Source organism: Clinocottus analis, unplaced genomic scaffold (assembly GCF_023055335.1).
Source record: "Clinocottus analis isolate CAN_PGR_092001 unplaced genomic scaffold, fCliAna1.0.p SCAF_5, whole genome shotgun sequence".
Classification (NCBI taxonomy): domain Eukaryota; kingdom Metazoa; phylum Chordata; class Actinopteri; order Perciformes; family Cottidae; genus Clinocottus; species Clinocottus analis.
This window is the reverse complement of record NW_027176207.1, coordinates 12137102-12154997: the sequence shown is the minus strand read 5'-3', so window position 1 is coordinate 12154997 and position 17896 is coordinate 12137102. Positions and strand designations below refer to the sequence as shown.

General features: G+C 40.9%; 1 protein-coding gene across 1 annotated transcript in view; it reads left to right on the top strand.

The window, feature by feature from the left end:
* mtus2a (microtubule associated tumor suppressor candidate 2a) overlaps positions 1-16814 on the top strand; it is a 42740-nt gene extending 25926 nt beyond the window's left edge. Inside the window, exons 5-16 of the mRNA XM_068600880.1 lie at positions 4419-4583; positions 7471-7569; positions 9906-10093; positions 10174-10299; positions 11469-11535; positions 11903-12117; positions 12251-12356; positions 12469-12542; positions 12630-12728; positions 12834-12953; positions 13069-13166; positions 13284-16814. Coding sequence (XP_068456981.1) covers positions 4419-4583; positions 7471-7569; positions 9906-10093; positions 10174-10299; positions 11469-11535; positions 11903-12117; positions 12251-12356; positions 12469-12542; positions 12630-12728; positions 12834-12953; positions 13069-13166; positions 13284-13695 — 1769 coding nt within the window. The 3' untranslated portion in view covers positions 13696-16814. The remainder of the gene's footprint in view (positions 1-4418; positions 4584-7470; positions 7570-9905; positions 10094-10173; positions 10300-11468; positions 11536-11902; positions 12118-12250; positions 12357-12468; positions 12543-12629; positions 12729-12833; positions 12954-13068; positions 13167-13283) is intronic.
* The last annotated feature ends 1082 nt before the right edge of the window (positions 16815-17896 follow it).

The window sequence follows — 17896 nt, the reverse complement described above, 5'->3', positions numbered from 1 at the left end:
ACTTTTATTCAGTAAAAAAAAGGCCTGACTGCCTCTTTCAGAACATTGTTCAATTAAATCAGTTATGAACTGCTATAATGTTGCATTACAACCTGGAATGAAAGTGTTCGTGCTTCACCATTTTAGATCATGGACATTCACAAAAGTCAAAAATGGTAAAGCAAAATCCAAAAAACAATTACCATCAGAAGTCACATATTTGGTTCAATAAAGCCAGTGTGCAATCGAAATGTAGCATGATCTACACTACATGTAGCACGATGAAATTCATTGTTACAAAATAGAAAGAATAGGGCATCGCAACAAACCTGCGATGAGAGCAGCAATATTCACAGACCAGGCCAGAAGGACATTAATCAGAGAGGCAACAAAGAGACTAAAGATAACCCTGAAGGTGCTGGAAAGCTCCACAGAGGAGATTGAAGTATCTGTTCATGGGACCACTCTAAGCCGCACGCTGCTCAGAGATGGGCTTTATTGAAGAGTGGCCAGAAAAAGACATTGAAAAAAGAGGGGGGAAAAAGGATTCTCCCACATGACTTTTGGTGAACGCCAAACGTGTTTTACATTTATATCACTTCTCCGTCACTCACATCATACCTACCGCTAGCTTATCAGCCATCCCCTAAATATTTGTCCCAGATGCTGCTGTTTTTCAAAGCATACGGTAACGTTTTAAGTATTTATTTCCCAGCGGCTACACATTTTTGTAGAAGAGACATTTCTTTGACATGTCAGCGCTGCAGTCTGTACACTGTGTGTATGCAACCTGGACGGACTACACCAAGAGCAATTCCTTTAGGACACCTAAATTCATTCTTTTGCAGAACGTGAATGTGCTGATTTAGGTGGCAAGCACAGGGTGGTGTATGCGTCAGGTAAATGAAACACCTCCGAGATATGAATATAGCCATTTCCAAATCAAATTAAACTTGTGCAGGTGACATGCAGCTACATTGCCATTTTCCTTATACACCAAGGGGAAACTCTGAAGATACACACACACACACACACAAACCTTGTACCTATCAAGGGCTGTGTATAGGAGTCAGATACAAGAGTCAGCATTATTCTACTGGCATTATTTTTGCTGTGAGGTGCAATCTGCTCCAATAAATTGGCCTCCCACTGCGCTTGAAAAACCTTGTGCCTTTTGTTCTCAAAAGTTCCACCATGCTCATGATCCCTTTTTAATATCTTTGGTATGTTTCATCAGTCTTCATAAAACGCTAAGCTTGCCACTGGCTCCTCTTTGCAGCTCTTTTTATATTCTTTTGTTTGCTTCTTCCTGATCCTCTTCCCATCCTCATTATACTCTGTTATCCGTCATCAGCTGGCATTTTGCCAATCAGTGATGCTTATCAGCTTGCTTCCACCGTTAATGAAACACATCCCTTTTTCTCCAAGCTCCTGAATGGCACTTTCCTTTTTATAATTTACAGCGTTCTTTATCAGATGGTACGTAGCGCTACCATTTACTCTTCCTCTCTGTGCTCTGGGAATTTGTTCAGTACATATTTGACATATGACTAATGAGCACATATCAGTTCATATCAACCAGCTAATTGATCAGTGTCAACTCAGAAAATGAAGCACCAGTCAAAGCATTTGAGGTCATAGCATGTTTTCTAGTAATTCATAGTCTATATGAAGTAACCACACAGTGTTGTGTACTTGTGCGAATAGAATACATGACAAATTAAAAGTAATACATATTTTCTTATTTAATTAAGAACTTGCCGCGATATATCTCAATATGATTTCTTGTTGTGTGAAGTGGTTTTTGGACACCAGAGTAGAACTCATACAGAGGTATGGGAAAACTTCACAAGCACTTATCAGAGAAAATGGGTGAAAGTGGATCCAGAGATTGCAGTGGAGTGGGCTGAGCTGCTTGAAAGTAGATTGGCAAGGCCGGCAGAGAATGGACTTGGAGCACGAGGGTACTCTGAGTTATACACGGCGACAGCAAACACGGGGCTAAAACTTGAGAGCACAAAACTACAAACTGGTTGAGAATTTGTGCCATATTAGCGATTTGAATGAACTGGCAAAGATAAAAACAGCATAACATTTCATCCCAATATGATTGCATTAAAAGATGATAGCATTTGTGGTAATATGTTCTTTGCTCTTTAGTTTTCTTTGTGTGTGTTTATATTCCTGTAAGACATGTCTTGGGCTAGATGTTTGCCATGACACAGAGTACAAAATAAAAGTGAAGTAAACTAATAACCCCACCCAAAACACATTTATTTTTCTATTTTTCTGTTCACTTACAGGTGCCAAAACAAATATTTTCAGTACTTTTAATAAGCATTATACACATTCAGTATTGTACTGCACACTGCTGTAACTGCTCGATGACTGGGATCGACCAAACACAAACGTGTCACACACATAATAATCATTGTCTCGTTGTCACTGCAGCATGGGAGGACACGCCCCGCAAAGTGGCCCGCTATTTTGCTCTGAGTCACCGCTGTCATACTCAAGCTCCAATTCTGAAATATCTTGCAATTCATTTGGCATTGACACATAATTTGCATCATCAGTTGCTTCGGACACTCCTTCATTTCACAGTCACTATCATCCAAACCTTCTTGTGGCTCATGGGGTAGTGAACATACTCTGGAGATTGCAGGCTTGGTGGTTCGGTACCTGGCTCCCCCTGTCCACAGTGCATTACATGCATAGCTTGCTGCCGTGTGTGTGTGTATGTGTGTGTGTGTGTGTGTGTGTGTGTGTGTGTGTGTGTGTGTGTGTGTGTGTGTGTGTGTGTGTGAGAGAGAGTGCTTAACTGAATAAAATTAATGATAGATGGTAATGCATTTTCTGGTCTCTAAAGACCCACGGTGTGGGTTTTACATGCATATGTTTATCTTGCAAGCTACAACACGTTCTAGAAATAGTGGAACAGTTTGGATTTTACAATTAGCTGGAGTCATAATGGACCATGAGCGAAGGTAAACTTGAGAAAAGACTGAGAAACTTATCAAATTATTGATCTAATGCTTAGTTAATGTGGTTGTTTGAATACATATGTTGAACACATGTTATGTGTGGATGCTTCTGGGTCAGCACCACGATTGCTATTGTTATAGGACACCTGATGAGATGGGTGAGGGGAACATTTAGTCAAAGCCAAATAAAGAAATAAAACCTCCTTATTATTTATTTTGTTTGTATTATTTTCAGTCAAAAACGTTATTAATTAAATCCTTTCGTTGACTTTTAATTATTATTTTGGTTTGCGTGTCATCAACTCTGCTCAAACTGGAACTTACTGGATGTGGGACTTTTTTGGAAGCCTACATTGTGTCACAAAAATGTTCCTTTTCTTTATTTTTCGAGAATTGTCAGGCATACTCTGTGAAATGACCACTTTGTATGTTTACCGGTATGTGTTTTCTTAGAATAAACTGATAATGATAATGTCGTCCAGTTTATGCTTTGTTCAGATACATAGTGGCTGCAGATATTTTTTGTAAGCATGGGTCATGTTCCTACTTGCTATTTATGACAATATTGGTACAATCTAGTAAATGTTGGAGGGAGCAAAAAAGGAGTGGGTAATTAACTCAGTGTGCGTCTACTCTTTGGTCACCAAAACATTCCTCGCCAATGTCGTATGAACAGATGATGCGGTGTGCTATTATAATACCAAGTGGCCGAGGGACTTGGCTTGAAACAAAGTAAAATGAAGATCAAAAGCAACTATTGCGCTCAAAATAGTCGTAGCAGTTTGGGATTTTTTTTCCCATCACATCGTCCAACGAGCACGGATTTCTCAGGATGCACATGGTTCTACATGTTTTAATCACCAATCTCACGGCTTCTTACAAGCAGCTTTGTATTGAATCGATCCTCCCCTCTTGTCACATGAAGCATGTGGAGAAGTGCAGGCAATCTTTTGTGTCACTATTGATCGCTGGGATGAGCTGTATATACGCAGTGCGTGAGAGTGCATGTGTGCTTGCAAGTGTGTAAACGATCTGCTAGTAATTTAATAGATTATAGCTGCAGCATTGGTCAAGATGAGTGATGATCAGTGTGCTTATTTGTGAGTGTGCGTTGTATTTTCCTGTGTATGTCCTGTATGTGCTCATTCGGAAGCGCTTTGTCCTTGTATAAAACGTGTGTGTGAGGCATGTGTTCGTGCAGGATAAATGTGCTGCTGCAGGTTAACAAAGGAAGATTGACAGCATCAGCAGCAAGGCCCAGAGGTTACAAACCATTTCTCAGTCCAGTGAACCTGAATTCAGACATTCCACAGCTTTACCAGATTCTAGAAAAAACAATGTGTGATTATAAAAAGGAGGAAGGCGCAATAGAGATATAGCAACTCAGAAAGGGAACTCTGTAGATATACTAACTATGTGCAACGTAAATTAAAAGCTTTTTTTTTTGTTTTCCAGGTCTGAGTGTGAGTGAGGATCCTCCTCTTCACAGAGTGACCACCGGCCCTCCGTCCACTGATCACCAGCGAGGGGCACCTTGTCGCAGCAACAGCCTCCAGCCGCCCTCCACCCCAGCTCTTCCCAGGCGCTACTTGCCCACCCAGCCAAGAAGTTCCCCCGGAGGTCGGTCAAGGTTTTATTGGAGAACAGAGCACATTTCTTGGTTCAGCCACGGAATTATTTGGTTGTTTTTAAAACGATGTTTTGTCATTCTGTAATGATGCTCAGAAAGTGTTATTATCAGAAATAATGACGTGTTCATAAGGGGAACGGGCAGGGAACTCAGCCCTACAAGCAAATACAATCTCAGCTTCATGCATGCAAGAGAAGAAAGAGGAAGCACTTATGTTCTAAAATCAATACTTTACATAAATGTTAAATATTTGTAGCGTGAGAAATCCATGGTAGAAGAGGCATACAGTGTTCTCACTGCATAAACGGCCCATTTGTTGTATTTCACCTTTCCTCTGCCTCCTTCATAGACAGTACAGTGGAGCTCATAACTCAGTACAAGCTCCTGCTCTCAATGGTTGTTGAAAGTAATTTGGGGAAAATACTGGAACCCATTAACTTGGACACTTCACTTACAAGATCACTCACAGAATGTGTTGAACTGCATTGGAGATATCGAAGGGGGAAATTGCCTTTCAAGTGTCCATTTCAACCATATACTGCTTGTTCAAATAACAAGGTTTGAAAGCTGAAAACACATTAAGTACATCGTTAAGTATCATAAAACATCACACTTATAGCATGTTCTACTGCTAGTGAATATTTTTGAGCTTGTCTGTTCACAACTGTCGTCGTTGACGGTGCCAATTCGATCTGTTCAGAGGCGAGGAGGCGCACAAGCAGTGATGCTTTTCACACATGGAAATGAAACCCAAACGGCCTGTAGTATCACACTTCTCTTACTCACACTTAACTCCTCTCTTTAAACCTGTACAGTATAGCTGATTGAATAAAAAACAAAAACTCTGCTATCCTTGCTGTGGTGTTAGCAGAATATCACGTACAGGACAAAACACATTTTAAAATAGAGCTCATCCTAGTGTTGTCGTCAACTGGTCCCCTCCCCCCCCGTCAGGTCTGTGTGTTAGCGATGCAGACGGTGTAGCGACTGTGAGAAAATGAATGTCTCACCTTGTTTCTCTGTAGGCCTCTGCTGATTTTAAATGTGCTGTAAATTATTGATGAAGAAAGACATGAGGAGTCCCTGTCAACATGCACGTTGTCCACAGACACTATTTTTTATCTGTACTATAAAATACATTTTTGTCTCAATTCAACACAGACTCACACATTTTTTCAGACATCTGCACATACGTCTTACATCCGTCGCAAACACATCTGTCATGTTGAGCTCCTGAAAGCTTCAAACAAAAACCTTCTTGGCACAGAGCCCAAAACCAGCCACTACCGCTTTGGTTCAGACTAATTACATAATGTCACCATGCTAAACCAAGATAGCCTTTCTTTAAAATGATGTATTTGATTTAATTGATAACAATTTAGAATAGGAATATATAAGCATGTTTTGCTTCCACCTATATCTCTCTTTTTTTGTATATTATATAGTATAGTATAATAATGTATTGTATCATAAATGATTGACTGAATAAAACACACAAACAAACAAATAGTGAGCATTTGAGCTATTATACCGACATTGTGAGCATGTAAGCATGCTGATGTTAGCTTATATAATTAGCTCAAAACACTGCACAGCATAACACAGCCCCATGCTTGTAGACTCTTAGTCTATCTCTACTATCTAGTATGTTTTCATCCATGCTGGATAATAAATTGCACAACATGTGAATAGAATGCACTGCTTGAAGATATTGTTTATTTGCATCCTGCGACTGCAGCCGGATAACTCTGAGCAAGATCATTTTAGAGTCGCCGGAAGGCATGTTAATTTATATTTGTATGTGGGGTATCTGTTTATCCCTGCTTCGACTCTTTGTGTTCAGCTAAGCTCAACACCTCCCAGCTACCTCTTGCCAAAATATATTAGGGCTTAAAAGTGTTTGTTAAATGTTGAAGTACAAGTTTAAGACAGTCTTGCTGGGTTTTAGAAACAGTACAGTGCCATGACTGTGTGTGTGTGTGTGTGTGTGTGTGTGTGTGTGTGTGTGTGTGTGTGTGTGTGTGTGTGTGTGAGTCTGGGGTTCAATTGGCGGTAATGAGTCACTCTGAGAGCCACATTTGCATGAACACACCAACGCATGTACAGTGAACACACGCACACGCACACACACGCGCACACACACACACACACACACACACAAACACACACAAACACACACACACACACACGCTGTCTCAGCGGGCCTGAAGTATCTCTCCAGGGTTATTTGGGGGATTTGTTCAGGATCAGAGGCTTCTCTCCCATTACAGGTCTAATTAGTTTCTTTTCAAGGGCTCTCTCCTTCTCTCCTCTGCTTCACAAGAGATTCCCTGCTAACCTCCTGAAACTGAAAATGTCCTTATTCACTATTTTCAGTTTTTTTTCATCGCACATTTAATTTTTCTCCTGGTTAAGGCATCTCACATTTATTGTTTTAGATCCAGCTACTTTCTCTACTCCCACACACTCCACCTACTCTGTGACAGTTCCTAATTGTCATGTCTGCAAAGTGTGTAATGTCGCAGAAAACAGGGAGGTGATGGGCACATCTTGCCAGTATGCTCTACTTCTCTTTGACCCAGAGTCCCCGTGGGACATAGTTATACAACGCAGCAAGGGGTGAGATAGCTGGAGATGAAAGCAGAAGAGTAACAGAAAAATTGGAAAAAGAGGGTTTTAAAAATCAGCAAAGAAATGGAAAAGAGAGTGAGTGGTTGGTTGGTTGGTTTGGTGTCTGTGCGTGTATGCAGGTGGAAGTTTGGATTAACAACATGTGATATACATTTCCTGTCGCTTTTTAATGTGTTACTGTTCACGTTGTCATTTCAATGCTTTTCTGTTTAAAGTAAGACCCACTGTATCCATGTTGATTGACAGTTGGCAGGAAGGAGTTTCAGCGGAGTTCAGAGGTCACACATTCCCTTCCGTCCTCCCCAAAGAGGCTGGCGGTGGTTCCTCCCAAACCTCAGTCCCCGGGTGAGTCTTTCTTCTTATTATCGAAACATATCATACAAAAGAACATATGTAAATATTAACTTGTGATCCATCCAAATATTAACAAAAAGTGTCTTTACATATACATGTTATTACACTTTTTAAAGACACAACCTCTTCTCAAGCCACCAAGACCGAGAAGCAGCTTCAAATATCTTTCTTTGATTTGCTCCAAGCAGTCTGTATTTTTTTTCCGCGTGGCTCTACAGTGGTAAAATCATTTCCTCATAGGATTGCAGGGGGCCTACCTATTTTTCTTCGCAGAGATGACACACACACACCTCAGGCAGCGCCTCTCTTTGCTCACTTCACTGAGCACTAAAGTGCGAGTGTTGCTGTTGCTGCATCTTTTGCTGTATGTTGTCTCCTCCCACACAGTCACAAAATAATCTCTCTGATTCTCTGCACTGTAGCTTTTCTGTTGTTTACGTAGACTTACAGATAATATAAGTTGGCTGCTTCTACTTGAAGCTGCTGTGGACAGTCTGCCGAATGTCAACATGTTGAAATGAGAATTAAATAACTTGTTAACCATAGCCTGGCAGGGACAACGTAGTAAATATCTACGTTGTAAGCATGGACTTAATCCACAGAACCATTTACTGAATTAATAACTAACCTGAAGGTTTTTTTAGTCAACCTCTTGACTCCCTGTTGATAAATGAGTAACAATGCCAAATCCACTGTTAGGCAGAAAGGTAAACACACACACACACACACACACACACACACACACACACACACACACACACTCACGCACAGGGCTGCCATCACCTTTTCCTCAGTGCTTCTTGCATCCTTCCTCCATCAACCACTCTGCTATCACCTGCATGCTATCTTCACACACGATGAGTCACAGTAACCGCATGAACTCATTTAGTATTCACGTATCTCTCTGTAACCTTTCAGGTGAACCTACAGATATTTAAGAGTGTGTGTGCGTGTGTGTGTGTGTGTGTGTGTGTGTGTGTGTGTGTGTGTGTGTGTGTGTGTGTGTGTTTATGTAGTATGTTGTTTAAGTGCGTGCCTGGAAAAGAGGGAGACATAATTTACATAAGGTTTTAGAAGTTGTTTTCAAAGGCGGGGAATCCTAATGTGCCTTCAGGGCAAAAACACTGATGCAAATGCACTATTGAAACATTTACTGATATTTGCAAAGCAAAGCGTGAATTATTAGATTCCATGAAAATACATATTTTTTTTGCCTTTTGATGTTTAGTTTTTACATTCTTAAAAAGCGATCCTATCCATTTTAGGTTTTACTTGCAGACATACACTTGGAAGAATACATATGTGTTTGATTTGTTGACATTACACTTAAATCCTTCCTTGAGGTTCCTTTTCCCCCCTTCTTAAGGAATCCTTTATCTCTCCAATCTTTTTTCTCATTTCCCAGTGACCCGTAGCGCTCCCCTCATTTTATCCCCCCTCACCACCCATCTCCATCTAACCTATCTTTCACTCATTACCTGGGACCCTGCACCCTAAGTCCAGCCTCCCGTTGTCATGGAGACCATGCTTCATAGATCAGTAGGCCTGAATGATATGGTTTAAGCAAGTGATGTGGAGCTGCAGGGATTTAGTCATTGTGTGTGCAGACACACGCGTCTGTCATTCTGTGGGAACATATATGGACGGTACATTTTAAAAGCATGTTGTCTGTCCGGGTGATAATGTGTCTCTCCGCAGGCTGGTGTCTGCTCACATTACACGACAAGGTGACTCACACAGAGGTTAATCGGCTGGCCTGCATATCAACTGCAGCTTAATGGTTGTGCCCCCCTCCAAGGGAAAATGGCCTCCACATGTTTGTGTTTTGCTGGCCTTTAAATGGCCTAAAGCATTAATGTCCTTTTCTTAATGTGTCTATTGTTTTTACACAAACATAACACACATGTTAGACTCATATAAGCATGCTGTAAGAGTCTATACATTATCACATACTGCTGCTTAATCAGATTTGGTGGTCCATTATTAGGAACACAGAACTAGGAATTACCCCAAAGGCTTATACTCTGTAGGAAAGATTAAATTAACTTACTATCATTTATCATTTGAGCACTGCCATTAGCAATAGGTCAGGTCAAATCTCCTCTGATTCCATATTCATCTATTTCATAGATAGATGTGTCCTAGTTAGTTTCAAGAATTAGTACATGACTAATTAATGGCACATGCGAGATACCATATTATGTGTCATTTTAATATTTCTATAATATATGTATTTGCAATGTTTTTTTCTAGAGAAAATACAGACTAATGCAAATGTTTCTAAGTCAATTTCATTTTCTATGTTTGTTGTTTTTCTCTCCCTCCAGTCCAGTCTGGGCAGCGGCCCGCAGCAGCAGTGCGAGGGTCAGCTCCCCCGGGGTCCCCTCGCTGCGTGGCCCCCCTGAGGCTGCAGCAGGAACAGCAGGAGAGCCTGCAGAGGGAGAAAGAGGAGGCTCAACAGAAAGAGAGAGAGAGGCAAGCAGAGGAAAGAAAAAAAGAGGAGCTCAGGGAGGAGGTGGGTTGCTAAGAAAATCTACAGCACCCCTTGGAGGTTTTATTCTTTGTCACTAAGGTTTTATTCTTTGACACTTCTAGGTTCAGAGGCTGCAGGGACGCTGCGAGCAGCAGGAGAGGCAGATGGGAGCTCTTAGAGAAGAACTGAGGAAGACTTCCTTGGGTCTCGAAGCCTTTATTATCACCACTCAGCATTACTGCCTCAAGGTAGCCAGCTTGAATAATACAATGTAGAAAATTAATATGTCCTATACCAGCTATCAAGGTTATGTCTATTTTCCCCACAATCCAATTTCCTACTGGAATGGTCTGAAGGTTAAGCTATATGATCCAATGATAGATATACAACAGTGCTTCAACCTTTCCATTTACTTAGAGCCTCAACTGTAGAAAGCATGCTCTTACGCACAATAACTCAAGAAAGCATACAGTATTAAACACTGTGAGGTGGGATGAGATTCACCTCATGGTCCTCAAGCAGCACGATGAGCCAGAGTGATTGCTACCGCCGTGAGAAGGGTCCTCCAGAGTTCAGTGTGTCACTGTGCTGGTTTCAACCAGCACTCTGTGTCTGATGGAATGATTTAGCCTCTAATGTGTGATTGCTTTAATACGGCTGCCAGACTGTCGGGGGACTGTCTGGATTCTTTATGATTACTGTCTGAGTGCTACGGTCACCAGCTCATAGTGCGGATACAGCAAGCTTTAAAACAAGAACGCTTTCATCGTCTACCTGTTGGAGTAGCTTTGAGCTCCATCTGCTGGCAGTACAGTTACTGTATAGATGTCGACAACATGTAGAATACGGTACATATCATACGTATGAGTTTATTCATATCAATAGGCAACATCAACAGTGTTTTTCTCAAGCAGGTTATGCAGCTTAAATTCAGTTTAACCTTGTTGCCTGTAGAGTAGCCTATGTCTCCACATATCATAGACCTCTGGTTTCTTATCTTTTCTTATTTGTTTTTTTACATTTCCCTATTTATATACTTCTTAAACATTAATTCAAGTATTTATTGAGCATGATGAAAAAGTAGACATTTCTGTAGACTGTTGCTACAACATGGTTCTACTGTTAGTTAAAGAAATGCATGAAACCCACGTGTGAAAAAAGATTGTTACCAAATCAGGCCAGAGGATGTTACTATGCAAGCCCCCAGCCTCATGCTCAATTGTTTGCAAAGTGGGCATGTTAGCATGCTGACAATAGCATTTAGCTCAAAGCCCCACTCTGTCTAATGTGGATCTCACAGTGCTGCTCCCTTGGTATCTGGTCTTGTTACATTGACTAGCTGTTTCACTGTTGTACTTCATACATGCTACCTGGAACCTACATTATGATAAAATGTTGTTTATTTAAAAATTTTCAGAATAAAACAACAAAGGAAAATCAAGGGAAATTGTCGTTGGAAATGCAAAATATCAGAGATGAAATGGGTAAGTGAACACCAACATTTGACCGGACTAAGACAAACGCCTAATCAATCCCATCAGGCAACAGCACAGGTGTTACTAATAACACTAACGATGGCTCATTAGTCAGTAAGACCTTCGAACAAGCGTTTGAGGGAGCACCTTATAACTCTGCTTTGTTTAGTAAAGCATTCTCTGCATAAAAACCTAACATGAATTACATATTATTGACACCCAACTGGAGGTTTCACTCTTTTTTATTTACCCTTGGTCGAATGGAAATGAATTAAACCCTGACCCTTGTCATGAATGTGCATTACAATATCTGCCCTCTCTAAGATAACGTAATGCAGTCATAATACACTCATCATACACTCTGCTTCATACACAGCATTCAATGCAGCGCAGTGGGAGAGACTCCACCGGGAGAAGACTGCGCTTGAGGAGGCGTTTGAACGAGAGCTGCAGGAGCTGCAGCAGCAGCAGGAGGCGGAGCTTGCTGCCGTGGAGGATGTGCTCAGGAAGTGTCACTCGGCCGAGGCGGAACACCTGAAGGAGGAGCATCGGTCAGAGATGGAGGAGCTGAGGATTCAGCAACAGGAACAGGTGAAAGAAACAAAGGGATCATGGGAGATGTGGGAAATTTAGTTCGCTTATGTGATTTTTTTTTTTCCCACACGACACCTGATCAGTCATTTAAGTGTGTGCATATGTGTCTGTTTGTGTGTGTGTGTGTTAGATGGAGGAGATGACTGTCTACCACCGGGCAGCCACTCAGGAGCTCAGAGACATGCATAACATTACCATGGCAACACTGCATGAGGAGCACGCCCGTACAATGAGAGGTGTGATTTTAGACCTTATTTTTAAAAAAAAAAGAAAACACAATTTGACATCAGAACTGCAAGAAACAACACAAACACTCTTTTTGTATTGTGCTTTTGTATCTATGCGTAGACTTAAGGAAAGCTCATGAGCAACAGAAGATGCTTCTGGAGGAAGATTTTGAGAAACTCAGACTTTCTCTCCAGGTATGTTGCCATAAAAATGATGTATTTGGTTGGTGCACACTGTTATGTCCTGAGGCAATGTATGTTACTGTGTGGCTGCTTGTTCAGGATCAAGTGGATACCCTCACGTTTCAAAACCAGAGTCTGAGGGACAAAGCCAAACGATTTGAGGAGGCTTTGAGGAGGAGTACAGATGAACAGATAGTTGTGAGTTCACCTACTCTATAACATCAATACATTGACACTCACAGACCACTCCCTAACTCTCTTGTGTCTTGCTTTTTTCGTCATGTGCTCATGCGTCTGTCACAGGATGCTTTGGCTCCATACCAGCACATTGAACAAGATCTGAAGAGCTTGAAGGAGGTTGTGGAAATGAAGAACCAGCAGATTCACCAGCAAGACAAGAAGATCTCCGATCTGGAGAAAGTGGTAGGTTCAAGACAGCTGGCATACGCACGCATGCACACTGGTCTGGATACACATGATGTTCAGTGTGCGTGGTGAATGAAGATTACATTGTGGGTTGTATTTCACTTTCGAGCAGGCCCAAAAGAACGTGTTTCTTGAGGAGAAGGTCCAGGTTCTGCAGCAGCAGAATGAAGATATGAGGGCACGCATTGATAATAACCTCGTTATGTCAAGGTAAGAAACCTTGACTGGTCATTTTTAAGTAAATATCTACATTGTAACCCACTGATTTAAACTGTACATGCTGTAAACTGTACAAGGTTGGCTTCCTCTTTGCTGTTATCTCTGCAGGCAACTGTCTGAGGAGAACGCCAACCTCCATGATTCAGTGGAGAAGGAGAGCACTGAGAAGAAGCGTCTGAGTCGGAACAACGAGGAGCTTCTGTGGCGTCTGCAGACCAGCCCTCTCATATCCCCCGCCTCCTCCCCGCTGCACCGCTCCTTCTCCACCTCCCCGGCCCCCTCATCTCCATTCTTCTCCTCCTCACCTGTAGCTGGGTGGGACTCCCCCACCCACTGCCACGGCTGTCCCCAGCAGGCTCAATACTGCTCCCCCTCCCACAGAGTCACCACCAATCAAAACCTCTCCCCTGGACCAGCCACACCAACTCACAGAGCAGCAAGCAATCAGAATTACTCCCCTGGCCCTGCCACGCCCACACACAGGGCAACAGCCAATCGCTGTAACTCTTTGCAGAGATAAGCTCACATCTCTTGTTCTTTCTCTATTTTATTTTCTTATCTGGCACATTCTTGTTTATTTCCATAATTCTCCTCCTCCCATTTTGGAACGTGAGTGCCGCATAAAATACATGTTGGAGACAAACGAGGACTGTAGTCACAGGACAGTCAGTGTCAAAGCACTGAGGTTAATCTTGAAGCCTCCACAGCTGGTGGTGTCCATCGTGTGCAGCGTAGCTTTGTACACACAGCTAAATATTGTAATGGGAAATGGATGCAGATGACAGTTGAGTTCTCTGTCCCCAATCCCAACTTGTACAACACAGACTGTACATACTGTATGATAGTGACACAGATAGTGTCGACATGTAGTGAAAGCTCCCTGCCTGAGTAGACATGAGCCCCGCACAGACAGAAACAATACAGATGGAAAGTAGCACACTTTTGACACCAGAACACAATACTCTGGCGTGTTCAAAACACGTCCATGTCCTTGATAAAATAAGCTATATACTCTCTCAGTTTCTCATAATAATTTTTTTTTCTATCTGAAAAGAAAGCCCAACAAACCGCCTTATTCTAGTCCTGCCGTCTCACCAGCAGAGGACAACCAACAATATGTTTCAATAAACAATATATATTTCATAAATAATTGGTTTGCAAATCAAGTGAATCCTGTTTTTCAGTCACTCCAAGGTGTATTCAACATTTTGAAATCCGTTAAATCGTGATAGTTTTACTTGTGTAGGACGACCCAAGCCATTTTACCTGCAAAATCCAGAGGACTTAATGTTCACCAGGTATTCCTACAGCATCTCAACACATGATGAGCTACTCTTCACTTTTGGGATCCCTCAGGTCAACTATGTCTGCCATTTTGAATTTACCTCAGCGGGAGTGTGCAGTGTGTTGTGTCTGTGGCTCAACAGCAGAAACACACAGCTAGCAGGGAGCTCAGAGCTAAAGGGGAAACCTTACATAGGAATTACTCTTTTTGAATGGTATTGTGATTTTTTTATTATTTTTATTAATGTGATGTTTCTATTTATTTTAATTTATATGTATTTTGCTATTTAAGCAAGTATGTACTGTGAAAGTCTTCCAGTTTTAATGTGAAACTTATTATTATTGCTGTGGTCTGTCTATTTATCAAGTTTGAGGACTGGAGGAAATGAACGGTGGAATATGTGATGTACAACAGGAGAGAGGAGATATAATAACTTGTTGTCATCACACATACATAGCTGGTGTTTGGGACACTGTGCTATGAACTGGTATATAAGCTACGTAGGTTAAACAAAATACAGGTTAACCCTCGGTTTGCCTCTTTGTGACTGTGTTGCAAAGATGAGTGTCGCCCTTTCTGAACCTTTGTAAGCCTCTTCGTATCCTCTTCTAAAGCTTCTGAGTTCTTTATCTGATCGACACTTTTATCCTTCTAATAATGTTCAAAACTTTTGCAAGCTGCACTTAATTTTCCGTGTGCACGAATATATCGTTCAGGGAATTCTTTTCTAAATTTAGATTAGAAATACTTATTTTTCCTTTTGTAGAACACTCAATATATGTCCCAAGATAGTTTTTCTCTTATATGTAACACAATAGGGAAACCAACCTTTGATATATGAAAATTATTTTATAGCATAGGGTTTGTCATTGCTGCTTCCTTACTGTACTCTACTGACAAACTTACCCTCAGGGTTCTAATCTTTCATCTGGCTTTTTCAATGAAACCTACGGTATTACACAGTCATCTCAGTGATTTAAACCGGCACATGAACAAACAAAGATGTTCACACTACACATGTAAATGAGCTGCTGTAAATAAATCAGTATTGCCAGTGAGGAGGGATGAGGGTAAGTCTGTGTTGGCGGTTGGCAGTCACACCGACACTGCTAATGGGAGTAATGGGAGCATGGGTTAGGGTTAGTCAGATGTTTCTCTGCTGAATTACAGATTAAGTAAATGTAATGTTTCACCAGCATGTAAAGGATGACGTGTTTTGGGTTGCTGGTTTTTCAGTACAATAATAGACTTTTTAAGTCAATCTTTAATTGCCATACCAGCACTTTTGATGGCCGTGATAAAGTAAAAATCTTTTCATTGTATGGATCTTTAAGATGTTTTGTATGACACATACACAGGGTTAAACGCTCTTAAACGAAAGAATGTTAAATACAGCATAGGATTTGAGAAATGTATCTCAATTCTCACTTATTTTATACCTACACTAATGATTTTTGGGAATGTCTTTGCATAATGATCAATTGTAAGAATATACTAGTCAGAGAGTCACTGTGTTGTTGAATGTTTTTTTTTTTTTGAAGGGTTGCAGTTCACCTACTGTGCGTCATTGAATGACTCTTCAGAGTCCTCCTAAAAGTCACTTTAGGTGCAAAAAAACAAGTCTACAAGGATGCAACAAAAACTAGTGTTTACAAATGACAGAGTAAAGTCACAGAATTCATTTTTAAATAATATTTCCCTTTTGAATGGACTATGATTTCTCAACAATGAACTGGCAATGGCCCTTCAATGTGTCCTGTGGACATCTGTGTCTCACTATGCGCTGAATGTCAAAAAGTTAATGACTGCATTTTATACAAGTCATTCTTGTGATTTTGTCAGATATAGAAGGACCTCTCGTCTGACCGCTATGTAGCAGCCATTAATATGTAGCACTTGGTTGAGCCTCCCCACAAGAAACGTGGGTAATTTATCTCATCCATTAGGAATTAAAACACCCATGTTCATGTTTAAAATGCTGTTGTGGTGAATCTTTCCAGCACCATAATTTGAATTTGTGGAGGAAAGCTATATGACTACCCCTCGCGGATTTGGTCCAGAGACAAAGTTCACTGAATATGTTTCTTCTGGCACTGATTGTAGGTTTGAATGTAAATATATTTACAACATGGGTTGTGTCTTAGTGCATCAACAAAGTAATAGAAGCATGTTTTTCCTGTCTTTGCTGTTTCTCGCTCTCCCTTTCTCTTCTTTCACCTCTGCATTTGTGATGGTCAACTTGTAACCGTAGCGTAGGAGGCCTAGAGGACGAGGAACAAGATAGTTCAACATGTAATGTATACCAAGTATGTTGACGCTTCATTTGTACTTTTTGGGGAGAACACAGTATTAAAAAATATACAAGAAAAGTTGTGTGACGTCCGTGTTTCATTCATTGACGAGTCCTGGGCCTCATTCCTCGTACCTGGTTCGACAAAGTGGATCCAATGTCCTATTATCCAGCTTAAATTACCGCAATGGTTGACGTCAGGCTAATTTGGTTTCTGGAAGGCTGATCCGCCCTCAAACAGTCTCGTTAATTCGAACCAAACGCCAGTCATTTGGATAATTGCATGTGCCAGTTCCTCTTAAGAAGGGGGAATAGCTGAGCGCTGAATCCATGATCTTTCAACGCTACAACATGACAAATAAACTCAAAGGACAAGTCACTTTTTTCTCCGCTGACAAGCAGGAGATCGTCATGAACGCACATGAGGAAGTCAAGCGCATAATTATGGTAAAGTCTAATGCTGCGTTCACAGCAAACGCGTTGCAAATATTCACAACACTTTTGCTGTGAATGCAGCATGACGCCGCCCCTGTGTGTTTTGCTGCAAAATATCAGACAAGTAACATGCGTCAGTGTTGGGAAAATATATCGGCTAATTTTAAGTGCCTCATCACCTAAATCAATGTTATTATATTTATTTAAATGTACCTGCTGGCAGTATAGTATATTAATTAATATATACTCATGAGGATATATGTACTGTATGCACATATGTATCATGTACTATATATGTGTATATTAATGTATGTGTAGATTACCATATAACTAGGAGTTTGAATGTGTGTATGGGCGAATCAGTATGTATGAATTATTCATAATCACAAATTCAATCAATTGAAGCAGTGAAAAGAAAGTGTGTGTGATTCTCTGTATTCTTCTTATCATGAGTCTACCTATAACATTTTCTACAATAAAGATCTGTATTGTATACTAATATTCATATAATTATGAGTGTTTTCAACACATCCATAAGTTTCCTAAGCGCTAGTGGACGGCTCCAGAAAGTCTCGTAAATAAATGAGTCCTTGTCGGCAGAACCGATATCGTTCATTTGAACTCATCATGGCGGAAGTGACCTTGGCGATCTTAACTCTCTGCCGATAAAACTAATATAACTAATATCGCTCCTTCATCAATAAGGAAGGA